This window comes from Herpailurus yagouaroundi, unplaced genomic scaffold (genome assembly GCF_014898765.1).
Source record: "Herpailurus yagouaroundi ecotype Mexico unplaced genomic scaffold, PumYag 192, whole genome shotgun sequence".
In the NCBI taxonomy this organism is placed as follows: Eukaryota; Metazoa; Chordata; class Mammalia; order Carnivora; family Felidae; genus Herpailurus; species Herpailurus yagouaroundi.
The window spans coordinates 1,284,923-1,303,503 of record NW_024412423.1 but is presented as its reverse complement, the minus strand read 5'-3'; the positions used below and the strand labels follow the sequence as shown (position 1 = coordinate 1,303,503).

The 18,581-nt window shown below is 48.9% G+C and overlaps 1 protein-coding gene across 1 annotated transcript in view; it reads right to left on the bottom strand.

Annotated features, from left to right (window-relative positions):
• ADAMTS2 (ADAM metallopeptidase with thrombospondin type 1 motif 2) overlaps window positions 1-18,581 on the bottom strand; it is a 241,212-nt gene that overhangs the window by 20,616 nt on the left and 202,015 nt on the right. The window contains exons 11-13 of the mRNA XM_040444205.1: window positions 7,123-7,268; window positions 3,620-3,795; window positions 2,846-2,979 (exon numbers count right to left, since the gene is read on the bottom strand). Coding sequence (XP_040300139.1) covers window positions 2,846-2,979; window positions 3,620-3,795; window positions 7,123-7,268 — 456 coding nt within the window. The remainder of the gene's footprint in view (window positions 1-2,845; window positions 2,980-3,619; window positions 3,796-7,122; window positions 7,269-18,581) is intronic.

Here is an 18,581-nt window from a genome sequence, read left to right as displayed (position 1 = left end):
CTCAGAGACCTAGAGGCAAGTGGGTGCCAACGCAGATGTGCACCAGTGCTAGGGAGCCAAGCAGCATTGGGAAGGCAATCTCCCAGACTCCCGGACTCGGAAGACCATGTGAGAACCAGCTCTGATCTAGAAGCTCTTTATTGGTTCACGTACTCTTTCTAAAAAGGCGTGCAGCCTGTGCACAACCCAAACACGAATTAGAAATTCAGCTGGTTAAAAAAAAAAAGAAAGAAAGAAAGAAAAGAAAAGAAAAGAAATTCAACTGGTTAGGGGCACCTGGGTGGCTCAGTCAGTTAAGTGTCTCACTCTTCGTTTTGGTTCAGGTCACGATCTCACGGTTCATGGGTTTGATCCCTGTGTCAGTCGGGCTCTGCACTGACAGCCTGCTTGGGATTCTCTCCCTCTCTCTCTCTGCCCCTCCCCAGCTCTCTCTCTCTCTCTCAAAATTGATAAATAAACTTAAAAAAATTTAGAAAGTCAGCTGGTTGGAAGGGAAGGAGGCTATCCGGACAGAGGAAAAATGGAAGCAGCATGCTACATTTTAAAGGACTTGCTCCAACTGAGACCTTGTTCTGAGAGTCCCAGAAGGTGAGCAAAAGGAAAACAGAATAAATTTACTGCTTGATCTGTCAGAACTTGAGAGATATTAAAATGGCTTGTCATTATATGCTTAATTCTCAGACACATTTATTTCCCCGTCTTTTGCTAGTTCTGAAACCAAGGTCTGTCTAATAATCAGAGCAGACAGGACAAGGCCCTTGCCTGCCATCTAGAGGAGCAGTTTTGTGGGCACCTGCCAGTCAGCTCCTCAGGTGGCACGACCACCAGGCCCGGGCGAGTGCCATCCCTGGCTCGGGGGGCCTCCATGTCTGACAAGTGTCCATAGACCTTCAGGAGACACTGTTTTAACATTCAGTGGTGTGAGCTGGGGGGAGAATGACACGGGGACAGAGTAGAAAGGGTTAACAGAGTAGAAATGGCAAATGAAGACCACGGTCTTCATGTGGGCCTGAAATCTCGCTTGAGATCCTACCAGGGTTAACCGCTCAGGCTGGGGATGGCTCATGTCTCTGCGTGGCTTTGTGAGGCTGCTGCCGGCTAAGTCCACGCCCAGAGAGGTCTCTCGGCTGGACTGTGCTTCGGTTCAAGACCGGATGGGAGACACTGGTAGAGGTGCTGGGGTATCTGTCACACAGGGAGGGGTGCAGAGCTAACGAGGTGCTGTTTCCTCCCTCCCCATCTGTGATGAAATCCTATGTGTGAGTCATCAGATCAGGAAAGATGTTAGCTAATTCAATCTCTGCCTCTCTCGGTGCCATTTTTGGGTGACATATTCGGTAGCATGCTATTACTTTCTCAGGGTAGCGGCCTATGCCCTTTATCAAAACAAAATGACCCCATGGGCCTCGCTTAATCCTTGATACCTTTTTCATTCCATGCTCCGTGTGTGTGTGTGTGTGTGTGTGTGCGCGCACGCGTGTACATCTTTATTCTCCTGACACGTCTTCTGCTGTCATTTCACTTTCCACCTTCCTGAGTCATTGCGTTTGGATATTCCCTAATTAACAGCATCCACTTGGATATTATTTTTGACCCAGTATGAGATTCTTTCAGAAGAAAGGTTGCACATCCCCATGTATCGTGAGGACTCGGTATTTCATCTTACTGCTGCCCACAACTTTTGTGTGGTTCCAGTCCTTCTGTCTCCTTTGTTTTCTAACATTTGCAATATGATCATATACATATGTGGACATATATATATTTCAAGTGATGCAAAAATCTATCATCCTACTGTTATTCCTTCAAAATCTCCATTAATCGATGAAATACTTAAGTCTGTTCTTCGACTGTGCATGATGCTTATGGCTCATGTTAGTCATGTTTCTGAAATTCTTCTAACTGTGCTCTGACATCTTTAAGAACATGCTGGCTCGGAAGAGGCTGCCCCTCCCTCACGCTGATTCTTGGAAACAGCAAAGGGCTGGTGTGGGGGCACGCCTTTCATAGGTAAACCGACAATCCAGCAATCACTCCCTTTATCTGCCTCTCACGCACCAAGCTGATCCTTCCCCTGCCTGAAATCATCCTAAGACCAGGTACCAGGAAAGTAGGGACCACCCCTACAGCCCGGAACCTACCTGGATTATTCATACTAACTAATCCTCAACTGTCTCTCCTGCTCTGTCTTGCCTCTCCCAAGGAAGCCCCAGTAAAAGCTCTGGCTTAAGCTGCCCCCCACTCCCTTCTACCTCCCGATCAAATCTGGTGCTTCCCCATGTGGCCCTGCATAGTTTCCCTCAGGAAACATAAGTAACACACTCTTCCTCAAAGGCATTGACCTCTCTGTGGGTCACTCAGTCACCTCCATTAATGAAAACCCTGTGGGAATTAAGGAGACACTGTTTTTTGTTTCTCAGGATTTGGCTTCACCACCTGAGCAGACTGTGAAGCCTGGCTGCCCAGCCGTTGCATCAGACAGGAGCCTCCTTTCCAGTGGGCTAAGGTGCCATGTGGGTGGAGAGAAGCCCTGGGCACAGGTCCAGTGGCCCCGTACCCCACCTCCTTGCTCTTCTGGCCTCACCCCCTTTGGCTGGGGTGCCTGTGGTATTCCACTAAGCTTTCTGCTGGAGACTTCTTTGCAGATCTCATCTCCCAGCAAGACAAGAAGGAAGTCAGCCTCTGTGACCCTACAATCAGTTGTGCCTACTCAGTCTTACCTCCAGGATGTGCCTTGTTCCAGGTGCTGATTCTGACACTATGCACGCTTAGCCTCAGACCACCCAATAACCCCACAAAGCTGACACCCTGAGCTATGCCCACCCCCCGCTGGCCTCACGGCCCTCACCTTGCACTCCCCACGCACACAGAGGCTGAAGGCGTCCTTGTAGGAGCAGCGTGTCCCATCGTGCACCATACGCTTCATGGACACCACCTCCCCGGTCTCCTTGGACTGGCAGTAGAGGTGACATCTCTCCTTGGCTGGAAGGGAAGCAGTGGGGTGTTGGCGAAGCAGGCTGGCTGCACCCCTTGCTTTCCTCCCAGGTTTGCTCAAGAGAAGCACCATGCAAGGGAGAAGCTCTCTCGAGGGTCTTCTTAGGATTCTGCCCCTGGGACTGGGGCAGAAAGCGAAAGGAGGCAGGTGGCTTCAACCCCCCTGGTGTGTCTGTCTTGGGGCCTTTGACCCTGGGCTATTGCACTTGGGAAGACCTTTTCCCAACAGAGCCAGGTTGATGTTGGCGCTGATCCCAGAGACTCTGACAGCCTTTCCCTCCAGACTGCATGCCCCCTCCAAGAGGGGGACCATGTCTGCTCTGGCACCCACTCTCTGGACTGTACAAATTGGGCCTGTGGCAGGCGCTGGGCTGGGGAACACACACACGGGTGATGGAGAGAGCACAGCAGGCCTGTGTCCGCCGCCCGCCCACCCCAGCCCAAGGCCCAGAAGGAACTGGAGCTGTAAGTTTAAAATGCCAGGACTGGCCCTGGCAGCTACGGCAGTCAGGGTGGGCTCCGCTGATAGCCTCCGCTGATGAGCAGCACAGGACGGTGTGAGCTGTGCCCCACCAGTGCCCCGGACCCAGCAGCTGAGCACCCGCTGGCCCTGTCTCTGGGGGCTCACCATCCCGGTGCTCGTGGGGCAGCCAGTGGTGCTGGGCGTCACCGTGCTCGAAGTACAGGTCCCACTGGCGGCACTGCTCCTCGCGGAAGTCAGCCAGGATGTCAGGGCAGTCCTGGGGGTTGCACAGCTGGAAGTCATAGCCAAGGCCAGAGCAGGTGCGACCCCCGTTGGCTGGGCTGGAAAAGAAAGCGAAAGCCTTGCAGCTCGGTGCCACCAGGAGGAGAGGTAGAGTCTCAGGTGGGGGGGGGGGGGGCAGCTCCACAGAGTGATGGGACCCAGCCCTGCCCTGTCGCAGGAGCATTAGCTGGGCCCCAGGGCGCCCTCCCACCCCCCAGCTCCTGTCACCATGACTATGCACCAACAGTGGGATGTTGACTGGCTATTAAGGTTCTGCCATTATTGGGACATTAATCTCAAGATGGAAGAGCTGGGGGAGTCTCCTTCACAGCCGGGCAGAATCGCGCACGAAACCAGAGAATCTGAAACCGCACAATCGCGCACGAGTTCTCAACAAGGGTCAGGCATGCAGTGGACACTGGGTTCACTGGCTTTCCTCCACCTCAGAGACTCTAAGCAGTGCTCATCCACAGAGCCTGGCCCCACGCATGGCAAAGATCAGAAAAGGCTCTGGCTGTGGGCCAGCAGGTGCCTCTGGCAGGCGGGGCGATGGAGTGGGGCAGACCGCACCCCCAAAGGAGCTGGGGGCCTCAGAGCTGCCATCTGCCAGGTGTGGCAGGACCCGAGGTCCTACCTGAGACTCGGGCAAAAGTCATGCTCTGTGCATGTGGCGGGGTGGTAAGTGCAGCCATGTGCAGCACATCAGAGTGGACAACAAAAGGGACTCCCCTAGGGCCCTCCTCGCGTGCCACGTTCTGGAGGAAAGTCCATGGAAAGAATGATACAAGAAATGTGTGGCGAGAGAAGAAACCTCAGTGTTGGATGGGGAGGGTGAAAAGGAGGATCAGCTCTGAGATTCACACCAGGGCCACTGATGGGACCGCAGAGAAGGACACCAATGAGGGCATCACCGGGAGGGGGTGCAGGTGTGGGAAGCCAGTTCCCAGCGACTGTCTGGGAAACAGCAAGAAGGAAGCCTACTAACTCCAATGGAAACGACACTAACTTTGAACCAGAAAGTGAGCTGGAGAATTCAGGGGTGGTCGGGGAGGAAGACCAAGCAAAGAGTCAGATGCTAGACTGCCTGTGGTTTTGCAGTCACAAAGTGGGGAGAGCCGGTGACAGAGAGGGACTGGGTCCAGCGAGTAGGGCTGGCTGTGAACTGTGCAGGTGTCTTCACGCTGGCCCCAGTATTTAGGAAAGGCTGTGAAGCAGCGCAGGGAGCCACAAGGACAGACAGTCACCCTCTGGAGAATGCATGAAAGGGAGGCCTGTGGGGCCCATCTGAGGTGCTGACAAACAGGCTGTGTGGAGCCCAGGGGCTCTGAGGTACTCTGGCCCCCCGCAGCTACCCGGGTCCCCCACTGATGGTGATGTAAACAGTTTTCATAGTTCCTGCCGAGGCATCCACACTGTCTGACAGTCACTGATGTGGAGGGAATGTCGGCACCAGGCAGGGGTTGGCTAATCTCCGGGCATGATAGCTTGTGTGAGAAGACAGCTTCTGTCACTGCTGCCCTGTCCTTTGCTGCCACCAAGGAGGCTGGGGCAGCCAGAGGGGTAAAAATTTCCTCGAGTGCCCAGATGGAGAAAGACAGAACGTGGAGCCCCCCTCCCCAGCCTTGAGCCTGTGTGAGCTCCCCCCAGGGCCGTGCCAGGGGACAGGAACTTTGCTGTCCTCACCCAGCACCCCAGGGCCTCTGAGGTTCTAACTTCCTGTCTTGTCAATCTTGAATCTCATCCCGAGGCAGGTATAGTAGCCCCAGGGGTGCTTGAAAGGAGCTGGGGATAGGGTACTTTGCACCTGACCAGGATGGGGCCTGAAGCCCTTGGGTAGGAGCTAGTCAGAAGCATGAAGCACCAGCTGGAGTGCCTGGCCCTAAGCACAGGTGACCCTGAGGTTTGGGCTTTTCCAATGCTGGACTCCAGGTCGTGGGTCCCTTCCTGACCAATGTGGACTTGACCCCTCTCCCCAGAGCCTAGATTGCTGGCCCCCTCGGGCACCCCAGGAGCCAATTCAGGGCCTGGCCAACCAGAGCAACCAGAAATGCTGCAGAGACCAGGGTCTAGACGGGCCTCAGAGACCTGCAGGGCTTAGATTTGGGGGTCACAGGCTCCTTTGAGAAGATGATGTGAAGCCAAACACCTGCCCCTGAGAAAAACACAGATGTACATAAAGTCATATGCAATTCCTGCTGAGACCATGGTGGAACCCAGAGAAGGGTGATGAGCCTAGGACTCAGGCTTAGGGTTTGGGGCCCACCCCCAAACATCGAGGGGGTCCGGGTGGGTGGAGGACGTGAGTGAAGATGGCTGAGTCTGGATGCTCTGGAAGCCATTCACCGCTAGCCTGTAGTTGGGCCTGGTGTTGCAATGAAAGCTGGAAGCTTTGAAAGTCTGAAAGCTGGAAATAAGATTCTCTCTCTTTTTTTTTTTACGTGAAATTCCAGATTTGTTGTATTTTCAGGAGAATTGAGATCTTTAAAATACTGAAAAGGCCAAAGAAAGAGACAAAAGCCACATGTCCCCTGGCAGCAGCAGGGCCTGCCTGGGAAGACGGAAACCTGAGTGAACTGTTGTCTACGTGGAGGGGGGCGGGATTCAGCCCACATTACTGCACGTGCACCCACAATAAACCTACAAGGTAGGCTGTCTGAGGCCCGGGGCTCACTGATGCACCCCGAGCCTCACAGAGTTGCAGGGGCCCATGGGCACATCACCATGGGTGAGGAAAGGTGGAGCAGGGCGTGAATAAGGAAGGGCACAGACCTGAGAGATCTTCACAGAGTGGGGGTATAACGGGAGATTCAAGGATCCTGGGGGAGGACAACACAGCACAGGGCCTTGGGTCTGCATGGGAGGCAGGAGGAGGAGCCCGTTTGGGAGTGGGAGCTGGCAGACCCCAGGGGCAGCCTCTCTAGGTGATCTGCACCATACATGCCTGCAATGGCATGTCCCTGACTTTGCCTCTTGCCTGACTGCAGACAGCGGCTCCCCTGCTCAGGCTCCCAGCATCCTGGAGCCCATGAGGGCCCTCCTCCTTATGCCCATTTCCCTGTCTCTATGATACCTTACTCCATGCCCTTGACCAAGAAGGGCAGAGGAAGCTGGTGTCTAGAAGAGGGTGTGGGCCAGGTTGGGGGAATGGCCCCAGGCCAGAGAATTGGAGACCAGGTTTCCAAGCCTCTAGGCCTGGCTCGGCCACTGCAGGCTGCATGACCTTCCCCTCTAGGAGTCTCTGCTTTGTCCCATGAATGATGAGGAGGACACCCTCTGCACAAGTGGTGTGCAGCCATAGGAACCCTGCAGGACAGGGTCAGCCAGGGAGGGGTCTTGGGGACCTCAGCTACCACACGGGAAGGCGCGAAACAGCGCGGCCAACTCACTGTGGGTTGTCACACTGGCGGGTCCTGAACTTCACACCTGTGCCGCAGGTGCGTGAGCAGGAGCCGAACGGACTCCAGGCGCCCCAGTTGCCATCTCGTTTGAGAATGTCAGGCGTCAGCCAGATGCAGTGTCCTTTAAAGCAGTGCTGAAAGAAAGAAGGTCACTCCTATGACCCACCACTCCAGGGCCACTCAGACACCCCATACCTTTCTACCTGCAGTTCCTTTGAGATTGGTTTGGCTCTAGAGGTTCTGATAGAGAGCAGACCCTACTCGCCCTAGAAAGTCAGAGCCCCATCAGGAGGTGCAGCGAGGTGAAAGACACCCTCCTCCCCCCTGACCACCGCCTTGGTCTCCCAGCCATCCTCAACATCCTGTCCAGCCTGCTGTCCCCTCCGCCAGAGCGTGCCCCACACCATGTCCCCAGGTGAAGCCCACACCAGGCCCTTTCATAAAGATGCAACCGGCAGGTCAAGCCAGTGACTCCAGAGACATACAGGATCTACTTGTTTATGTACAAAAGGCAACTTCAAGGACATATAATGGAAATGAAGGTCAGTTGACAAGCTGACATGCTAAAAATTCAGGAATACAGTGAGTAGAACACTTGAGCTCAGGGAACACAAATCCACAGCATGAATCTGGTCACACTGCTCCCCAGCCTGCCACGGGGAAGATGCTTATGTAATTCAGGGCCATTTCAGGGAAAAAGATTACAAAATTTAAAATACTAAATCAGATAGGAAATGGAATACTGACTTAGGATAAGAAAAGCCATCACAAAAAGTTAAAAAGTTAAAAGGGTCCAGTACCACAAACAACCGGAAGCAGAGAACAATGATTTTTTTTCAGATTCACTGTCACAACTTTTCATAACTTTTCCTGCAATTCTTTTTAGTATTTTTTTTTTTGAGAGAGACGGAAACAGTGTGTGTGAGTGGGGGAGGGGCAAAGAGCAAGGGAGGGAGAGAATCCTAAGCAGGCTCCGCGTTGCCAGCACAGAGCCCCATGACAGAGCCCCATGCGGGGCTCGAACTCAGGAAACCATGAGATCACGAACTGAGCTAAAACCAAGAGGCGGACACTTAACCAACACCCAGGCGCCTCCTTTTCCTGAAATTCTGACGGCACACTCGTCCATTTCCTCCTCACAGGACACCTGGACCGCAGGTTCACGAACAGGAGCCGAACAGACCCCGGGCACCCCGGCTGTCATCCAGTTTCAAGATGTCATTTTGTAGTGGAACTGTTTTCCGTATTGAGAATAGAAAGATAACGCAGCCATGCCTCAGCACACTTTTTCCGTGAGGGCCAGTAGCTACTTTGGCTGCATGATTTCAGTTGCAACTACTCAGCTCTGCCACTGGGGCATGAACACGGCTACCGACAACAGATAAGTGAATGCACTGTGTTCCGATAAAACTCTGTTTACAAAAACAGGCAGCAAACAGAAACATCTACAGTGGACCTGTGAGGAGCCGGGTGAACTCTCTCCTCAGTAGGATAACCACGTAACTGGTGAAAATCCTTTTTTGTTTTTTAACAACCACTCAAAGTATCTGGAAATTGTTCTAAAGTCGATACAACAAATAGAGAAGTTTATTCACGAATGTCTACTAGAGGTGCCTGGGTGGCTCAGTTGGTTGAGCGTCCCACTTCAGCTCAGGTCATGATCTCGCAGTCTGTGAGTTCGAGCCCCACGTGGGGCTCTGTGCTGACCGCTTGGAGCCTGGAGCCTGCTTCGGTTTCTGTGTTTCCCTCTCTCTCTGCCCCTCCCACACTCACACTCTGTCTCTCTCATAAATAAATAAACATTAAAAAATTTAAAAATATTAAAAACAAAATAATGAAGGCCAGAGGCAGTGGTGTTAATCAAGGATGACCAGTAAAATTAGCTCTCAACAATAAAGGTGAAAAAAATATTCCCACACAAACAGCAACAGGGAGATTTCGTTGCTAGCAAGATGCCTCGTAAGAAAATACTAAAGGAAGTTATTCAGGCTGAAAGCAAATGGCACCAAAGAATAATTTAAATTCTAGAAGTTTCTAGAAGAAACACAGACTACCAAAACCAACTTAATAAGATATAGAAAATCAGAACAGATGAATAACAAGCAAAGAGGTTAAATTAGTAATTTAAAACTTCCCACAAATTATAGCCCAATCCCAGACGGTTTCTCTGGTGAATTCTACCAAACATTTAAAGAAAAATTAATACCAATCCTTTAAAAACTCTTCCAAAATATAGAAGAGGAAGAAATTTCCCTATTCATTCTCTGAGGCTAGCATTAGTCTGATACCAAAATCAGACAAAGACCTTTATCTCTTATGAAAACAGATGGAAGAATCCTCAACAAAACCCTAGCAAACCAAATCTAACATCATATTAAAAGATTATACACCATGACCAAGTGACGTTTACCCAGGAACGCAGATTTAACATCTGAAAATAAATGTAATAAACCATATTAACAGAATAAAGAACAAACTGTATGATTGCTGCAAGACTCAAAAAAAGAAATCTGGCAATATCCAACATCCTTTCCTGAAAACACACACACACACACACACACACACACACACTCACACACTGGACAAGGAGCAGAAGAGAATTTCCTCAATCTGATAAAGGACATCGAGGAAATACACACAGCTAACATCATGCTTAATCATGAAGGGATGAATGCTTTCCCTGTGATCAGGAACAAGACTTCTATGGGAATTTACCACTGGCACGTTGGTTGGTAGGAGAGATGTAGGTATGGGAATGCAAGCTGGTGCAGCCACTCTGGAAACCAGTATGGAGGTTCCTCATAAAACTGAAAATAGAACTACCCTGTGACCCAGCAATTACACTACTAGGTATTTATCCAAGGGATACAGGTATGATGTTTCGAAGGGACACATGCACCCCAATGTTATACAGCACTATCAACAATAGCCAAAGCATGGAAAGAGCCCAAATGTCCATCAATGGATGAATGGATAAAGAAGATGTGGTATACACACACACACACACACACACACACACACACACACACAATGGAGTATTACTTGGAAATCAAAAAGAATGAAATCTTGCCTTTCACAACTATGTGGATGGAACTGGAGGGTATCGTGCTAAGTGAAATTAGTCAGTCAGGGAAATACAAATATATGACTTCACTCACGTGAGAACTTTAAGAGACCAAACAGATGAATATAAGGGAAGGGAAGCAAAAATAATGTGAAAACAGGGAGGGGAACAAAACATAAGAGACTCTTAGATATGGAGAACAAAAGAGGGTTACTGGAGGGGTTGTGGGAGGGGAGATGGGCTAAATGGGTAAGGGGCACTAAGGAATCTACTCCTGAAATCATTGTTGCACTACATGCTAGCTAATTTGGATGTAAATTATAAAAAATAAAATAAAAAAAAAAGACTTCTAATCAACATTGTACTGGAAGTTCTCGCCAGGACAAGTGGCCAAGAAAAAGAAACAAAAGACATCCAGACTGGAACAGAAGAAGTAAAACTATCTCTACTTGCAGATGACATGATCTTATATAAACTCCTAAAGAATCTGCTAAAAAACTATTAGATCCAATAAAGAAATTCAGTGAGATGGCAGGGCACAAGATCCATATAGAAAAATCAATTGTTATTTCTGTGAATTTTATTCTATGAATAAACTGAATGCAAAACTGAAAATCTATCTACAATAGCACCAAAAAGAAGAAAAAACCTTAGTAATAAATGGAGTCAAAGAAGTGCAAAATATGTACACTGAAAACTACAAAACACTGTTGAAATAAAGATCCAAATAAAAAGAAAGACATCCCATTTTACGGTCAGGCTGTTAGTATGTCGACACTCTAGATTCAATGTAATCCTATCAAAATCCCTACTGGAGTTTTGCAGAAATTGAGAAACTGCTCCTAAAATTGACATGGACATCCTCACCAACACTTGTTATTTCTTTATTTTTTTTGGTTCTAGCCATTCTGACAGCTCAAAGGACTGGGAACGGCCAGAACAATCTTGAAAAAGAACAAAGTAGGGGCAACTGGGTGGCTCAGTCAGTTGAGCATCAGACTTGGCTCAGGTCATGATCTCACGGCTCATGAGTTTGAGCCCCGCATTGGGTTCACTGCTATCAGTGTGGAGCCTGCTTCAGATCTTCTGTACCTGCCACCCTCTATCCCTTCCCCACTTGTACTCTTCTCTCTCAAAAATAAATAAATCTTTAGGAAAAAAAAAGAAAAAGAACAAAGTAGGATGACTCATGCTTCCCTACTTCAAAGCTTAATACAAAACTACAGTAATCAAGACCATGTGCCCCTCCCATAAGGAAAGACAAATCTATTGATGCAACAGAATGCATACTCCAGAAATGAGCCCTTACATGTGGTCAGTTGGTTTTCAACAAGGATGACAAGATGATTCAATGGAAAGAGAAAAGTCTCTTTGATAATGGTGCTGAGATGACTGGAAATCCACACGCAGAGAAGGATGAAACTGGATCCCTATCTCACACCTCACACAAAAAAATCAGCTGAAAATGGATCATAAACCTAAATGTGAGGACTATACTCCAAATACAACACAGAAATACATCTTCTTGACCTAACGGCAATGATTTCTTAGATACAACGCTAGAAGCACAGGCAACAAAAGAAAAAAAAAAAACCGATATATTGGACCTCACCAATATTGAAACCTTTTGTGCATCAAATGATACTGTCATGAAATTGTAAAGACAACCCACAAAATGGGAGAAAATGCTTGCAAATGATCCATCTGATAACCCCAGTACGGGACTTGTATCCAGAATATATAAAGAACTCCTATAACTCAATAATAGAAAGATGAATAACTCAATTAGAAAATATGCAGAGGAAATGAACAGACATCTATCCCCCCAAAAGAAACACACACATATATGTGTGTGTATGTTTGTGTGTGTATATATATATATGAGCAGCCACTAAGCACATGGTGAAAAGATGCTCAACATCACTAGGGAAATCAAAACCACAGTAAGGGGGTGCCTGGGTGGCTCAGTCCGTCAAGCGTCTGACTCTTGATTTCGGCTTAGGTCATGGTCTCGTGGTTTGTGGGTTGGAGCCCTGCATCAGGCTATGTGCTGAGTGTGGAGCCTGCTTGGTATTCCCTCTCTCTCGCTCTCTCTCTCCCTCTGCCCCTTCCCCACTCATGCAAGCATGCACATGCTCTCTTTCTCTCTAAAAAACAAAACAAAACAAAACAAAACAAAACAAAAAGCCACAACAAAGTAACACTTCACATCCACATCCAAGAAAAACACAGAGTACAACAAGTTCCAGGGAGGATGTGGAGAAATCAAAACCCTCACAACAATGCTAGCTCAAATGTAAAAAAAGTGCAGCTGCTTTGGGAACTGGTCTGGCAGTTTTGCAAAACGTGAGACAGAGAGCTGCGGTAAGATTCAACAATTCTACTCCCAGGTACGTATCCAAGAAAAGCGACGCATCTACCCATAACTCATACAGGAACGTTCATAGCAGCATCTCTCATAAGAGCTGAAAAGCAGAAACAATTCAGATGCCCATCGAATGATAAATGGATAAATAAAACACAGTGTTATCTCCACAATGGACTATTAGCCACTAAAAGGAATAAAGTATGGACACACACTACGACATAGATAGATGCTACAACGCGGATGAGTCTTAGGAATGCTATACTATTAAAGAAAGCCAGGAACAAAGGACACATATTATATGAGTCCATTTATAAGAAATGTCCCGAAGAGGCAAATCTACAGAGACAGAAAGTAGATTAGTGATTGTTCAGGACTGTGGTGGAGGCTGAGTGGAGAGGATTGAACCAGAGAGACTGCTAACCAGTACGCGGCTTCTTTGGGGAGTGACAACAATATTCTAAAATTTGATCGTGGTGATAGTTGCACAACTCTGTGAATATACTGAAAACCACGAACTGGTGATTTTAAATGTGAATCACATCTTAATGAAGCTGTTGGTGGGGGAGGGGAGGAAACCAGGTGGCAGGAAGCATGGGTCTGTGTGTGACAGCTTGCTAATCCTGGTTTGAACAGGTTGAGGGAAATATTTTCTTTATTTTTTTTAAAGTTTATTTATTTATTTTGAGGTGGGGAGGGGCAGAGAGAAAGAGACAGAGAGAATCTCAAACTGGCTCTGTGCTGGGGGCGCCTGGGTGGCGCAGTCGGTTGAGCGTCCGACTTCAGCCAGGTCACGATCTCGCGGTCCGTGAGTTCGAGCCCCGCGTCGGGCTCTGGGCTGATGGCTCAGAGCCTGGAGCCTGTTTCCGATTCTGTGTCTCCCTCTCTCTCTGCCCCTCCCCCGTTCATGCTCTGTCTCTCTCTGTCCCCAAAATAAATTTAAAAAACGTTGAAAAAAAAAATTAAAAAAAAAAAAACAAAAAAAAACTGGCTCTGTGCTGTCAGTGCTGAGCCCCAGGTGGGGCTCGATGTCATGAAGCGTGAGACCGTGACCTGAGCAGAAATCAAGAGTCCTGACACTTACCTGACTGAGCTACCCAGCTCCCCTTCATTTTTAAATTATTGATAATTTAGATAAGCTATTGGTGGTGTAATGGGAACACTGAGATGATCAAATCTGGAGACACTGCTATCCAGTTTGTTTTCTGATGTGGATTTCAGGGCATTTCAAGTTTTCTCTCTCAGCCTGATTTTAAATGCTCTCTGAATTGGGAACACTCAGTAACAGTTCCTGTTGACATTCTTACTTATTGCAGGGGTAATATTCTGAGCTTCATGTTGTCTTTGATGTTGTCAACATTTCATGTCAAGTCAGAAAGAAGTTTAAATGCTTTTCCAATGTGCTCATCAAATTCACCCCTCTTCATTAACTGAATCCAGTTAATGTCAAACATTTCAAGAGCCTGTCTGTTCCTTCCCTTTGATATTTATCTCTTCCTCCTAATGAATGGCTGCTTTGGGTTTGATCTGAAACCTTTTCTTGTTACAAATAATTTTTGTGATAAAAATTTTTTTTTAACATTTATTTATTTTTGAGAGAAAGCGACAGTGTGAACGAGACAGAGAGAGAGGGAGACACAGAATCGGAAGCAGGCTCCAGGCTCTACACTGTCAGCACAGAGCCCAATGTGGGGCTCGAACCCACGAGCCATGAGATCATGACCTGAGCTGAAGTCGGACGCTCAACCGACTGAGCCACCCAGGTTCCCCTACAGTTAAATTTTTGAAGTCGGCATTACTTCTCCTGATTTCTTTACTCCTTTTCCTCCTCTTGCCTGCTATTAATTTTTATCTGAATTTTATTTAATACATAAATTTGAAAATGACAAAAGATGGTACCTTTATGCATCTGTCCAAATCAGAAGTCTGTAATTTCTCCCTTATTTTTTTACCGAAGAGTTCCAAAACAACTTTCAAAGTTGCAGTTCAACTGGTGTATTGAAGCTTCATCAACGTTTTGAATAAGCTTTCTGCATCCCATTTGCACTCAGCTTTCTCTCCTGGTCTCTGAAAATTTATTTTAGCACCTCTTATATTTTGAAATCCATATGCTGTGAGGCGTGGACAGCTTTTTAACAAGCAGACCATCTGGTTACACTTAGCCTTTTTAAAGAAACACCCAAGTTGGATCTGTGTTTAAAGGAGCCCGTCTGCAAGATAAACCTCAGAAGCAAACATAAACTATTGCCAATACGGAAGCCGCTGTGCCCTCAGGTATAGCTGAGCCACTTTTTCTGCAATGATCTGAGGGCCATGAGCTGCGTACCACGCAGATTCCACAGTGAATTGACGTGGTGGTGGCCAGAGTGTCTCTAGACGTTATTCCTGCCCCTGGACAGCTACAGTCAGTAACTTAACTGGACACGAAAGACACTGAGACCACATACACAAGCCAGCAAACAGACTTCAAATGCAATTTCTCCTTAGTCGAAGCCACAGAGCACGCATTGCCACTCTACTGCCGGTGCAAGAAGTATATCGGAGGGGAAGGGGATGTGCAAAGAGAAGTGACCTTAATTGATTACAGTTAAATTACTTCTGCAAACTTTACGAAAACACATGACCATGTGAACACATGACATCGTAAGGGGCCCAATGGAAGTATGAGGTGCTGGAGCACACGTATCCTAAGATTCATGGTGGATTCACCTCTGCTCTTCTCTCAAAACCTTCTGCAGGCTCCTGCTGCTGCAGGATTCAGACTAGCTCTTTAGCCTAGCCTGGCCCTGCCTGACCGGCTCCTACTCGCCCCTCCTGCCTCATTGCCCACCACCATGCCAGGCACCCAGACACTGACTGGTCTCTGGACAGACCACACTTGCTTCCCTCCCAGCCTTTGAAAATGCTGCTGCTCAGGAAGCCTAACACTCCACTTCCTTCCCCCATATCCAGGGCAGCAGATGCCAAAAAGACATCCCCCTTCAGGACTGAGGCTCTCGCTCCCCCAGCCATGAAGTGTGTTGGTTGTCCGTGCTCACAGTTGAGTCCTTCTCCAGGAAATGCCCTCGGCCAAAGAGCGCTGCCTAGCCCAGAGTCATGCCTCTTTCCTGGGAATAGCCACAGCCAACCACTGGTCAAAGTTGGGCACAGGTCTGAAAGTTCAACCCAGAGCTTTGGGTGGGGTCTGCTGAGACCCATAACGTGGCCATATTGCTATTTGATGCCTCACTCTTCCCACAGACGTGATCCTGCAGGCGTTCCCCAGGAAGATGCCCACAATTGGATCTCTGTCTCAGAGTCCATTCCTAGGGAGCCATGCTGCCAACTCTGTACCCACGTCACTGCCACGCTTCCCTCCTGGTTCTCCTCTCTCAGACAAACCCATGCCTGCCTCCCCTACCCCTGTGCACATCTCTGCTTCGGAGCCTGCCTCAGCTCTTCCTTCCTTCCTTCCTTCCTTCCTTCCTTCCTTCCTTCCTCCCTCCCTCCCTCCCTCCCTCCCTTCCTTCCTTCTTCTTTCCTTTCCTTCCTTCCTTCCTTCCTCTCTCCCTCTCCTTCCTTCCTTCTTCTTTCCCTTCCTTCCTTCCTCCCTCCCTCTCTCTCTCCTTCCTTCCTTCCTTCCTTCCTTCCTTCCTTCCTTCCTTCCCTCCTTCCATAGGCTTCTCACCCTTCCTAACCTACCAAGGGACTCCCAGACCTGCCTTCATACCAGTGCGAGCCCTTGTGAGGTGAGACAGAGTCTTCCACTCTCCAGATTCTCCTTCCCAGGGTCTGGGCAAGCAGTCAAAGGCTCCACCATCATAAGGCTGGTGCACAGCTGGCAAGCCTGGGGTCAAGCAGATGTGTCTGCAGGCCACCAATGATGCTGGTCATGACCTTCCAGACCACTGTTACCTCATATCTTACCCCAAAGTGCCCCTCACTCAATCATTGAAGAGAAGGAAAGAACCCACAGAAACACTGGCTGGTGGCCCCCCCAGCTGGTGGTGCAAGGTGGGGCTGGCAGGCAGGGAAGAGGGCCCAGGTAAGAAGATGCTGTGGAATGAATGTTTGCATCCTCCCCAAATTCTTACATTCAAGCCTAAGCACCAATGTGATGGTATCATGACCCGGTGGTCATGAGGGTGAAGCCATTTATGAGATTGGCACCTTTATAAAAAGACACTAGAAAGACTATTTCTGTCTCTGAAACGTGAGGACACAGCAAGGGCAGATGGCATTCTGCAGCTGTCGCCAGAACCTGACCCGTCTGGCATCCTGATCTCAGACTTCCAGCCTCCAGAACTGGGAGAGACAAATGTTGGCTGTTGAATCCCCCAGTCTATGGCATTTTTGTTACAGCACCCTGAGCTGACTCAGACACAGAGGGAGGGAGGGCTCCTGGCATCTCTGAAGGCTGTGACTGGGGTCCAACTTCCAAGTCACTGCTGGTCGAGGGCACCAAGGACCAGGAGGATGGAGGAGGCCAGACAGTGGTCCCCTTGTCCCTATGGGACAAATCGGTGCCAAGTCTGGAAATAGGAAGCTGGGCTCAGGACACCTCAGAGCATTCCACATTGTGATGGGCCACCTCTCCCACAAACTTGGGTCCAAATGCACAGAGGCAATACACATGCATTGTAGAGAACACGAAGCAAGGCAGAAAGAAAGGAAAACTACCCTTAAGTCCACCACTCAGAAGACATCCTTCCGATATTTTGTTTTATTTCCTCCTAAATGACTACGCGCATTTGACATCACCTCACGTGAACAATTTCATACTCTGATGCCTCAGTGCTATTATTTTAAAAAACATGTTTAAGGTTATTAAAATGCTTTATAAACATATGTTTAAATGCCTACAAATATTTCAGACAATAGAGAGGCTGAAACATTTAAAAGCACAAAGCCACCTGTCCTGAGTGAATCCTGAGCCTGTGACAAATCCAAGGGAGCTGCTTCACAGGATAATACCGTGGAGAACACTGATGCATCCAGGCAGGGGCCAGGAATTCTGCTAGGTTGCTCTGAAAGCCTGAAAGTAGGCTGCCTGTTTCAGGGAAGTGCACGGTTAGCATTTCTGAACCACTGCGGTCCTCAGCCTTCCTCTACCTGCCAGCATGTGCCAGGAGCCTGTGAGGATAAGTGAGCTGGACACTTAGGTGACTTGCCCGAGAAGAGAAAGGATGCCCGAGGTCACATGGTGAGGAAGGAGACCCAGGGCTTGAACTTTTGGGTCCAGATCCAGGGCTGCCCCTGTCACTATGCCTGCCTGCCCCTTCTCAGCTGTGCAAGGGAAACATGAGGCATGACACAGGGGCATCATGGGGCCCTTACAACAGGCCCGTGTCTCTGAAACTAAATTCATGAAAACGGAGAGTGGGTGTTGCTTCCCCAAGATGCTGTGTGTCAATGTGAGAGCACTTGGAGGACTCTTTCCTGCCAACATGCTGAGGTGGGAGCCATCTTTGACCCCCCTCTGCTCCAACCCTGGCTCAATCAGGGAGGGCAAGGTGAGCCCACCAGCCTGGCCTGTGGGGCAGAGGGCACCTGAAAGGACCCTCTGTGCTTGGCCTGTCTCTGCTCCAGGGCGTGCCTGTCTGGCAGCAGATTTGAGCAACGTTGCCAGCACCCTGAACAGGGCACGACAGGGACAGGCTGTCACTGTAGCCTCCTGGGGAGCCATGGGTAATCACCAAGTTTTTTGTTTCCTGGATTCTGATGCTTTGACATCTGGACCCCTGCTGACCCTAAAGGGACTGCCCCTTCCAGGATTAGCCAGTTTCTAAGGATAGTAAACAACTCACCCAGTAGCGGGATTTTTAAATGCAAACCAACCAATAATCCAGAGCTGATGACCCAAACACTTCCTCTATCAGACTCTCACATTCAAGGTCACCTTCTCCTGTTCGAATCACCCCCGGGGAAAGGTACTGGATGATACCAGAGGTATCAGTCCCTCCTGCCCACTGAAATTATTCACATTGACCAATCCCAAGCCTGCTTACCCTGCCTCACCTGTTCCTTTCTACAGAAACC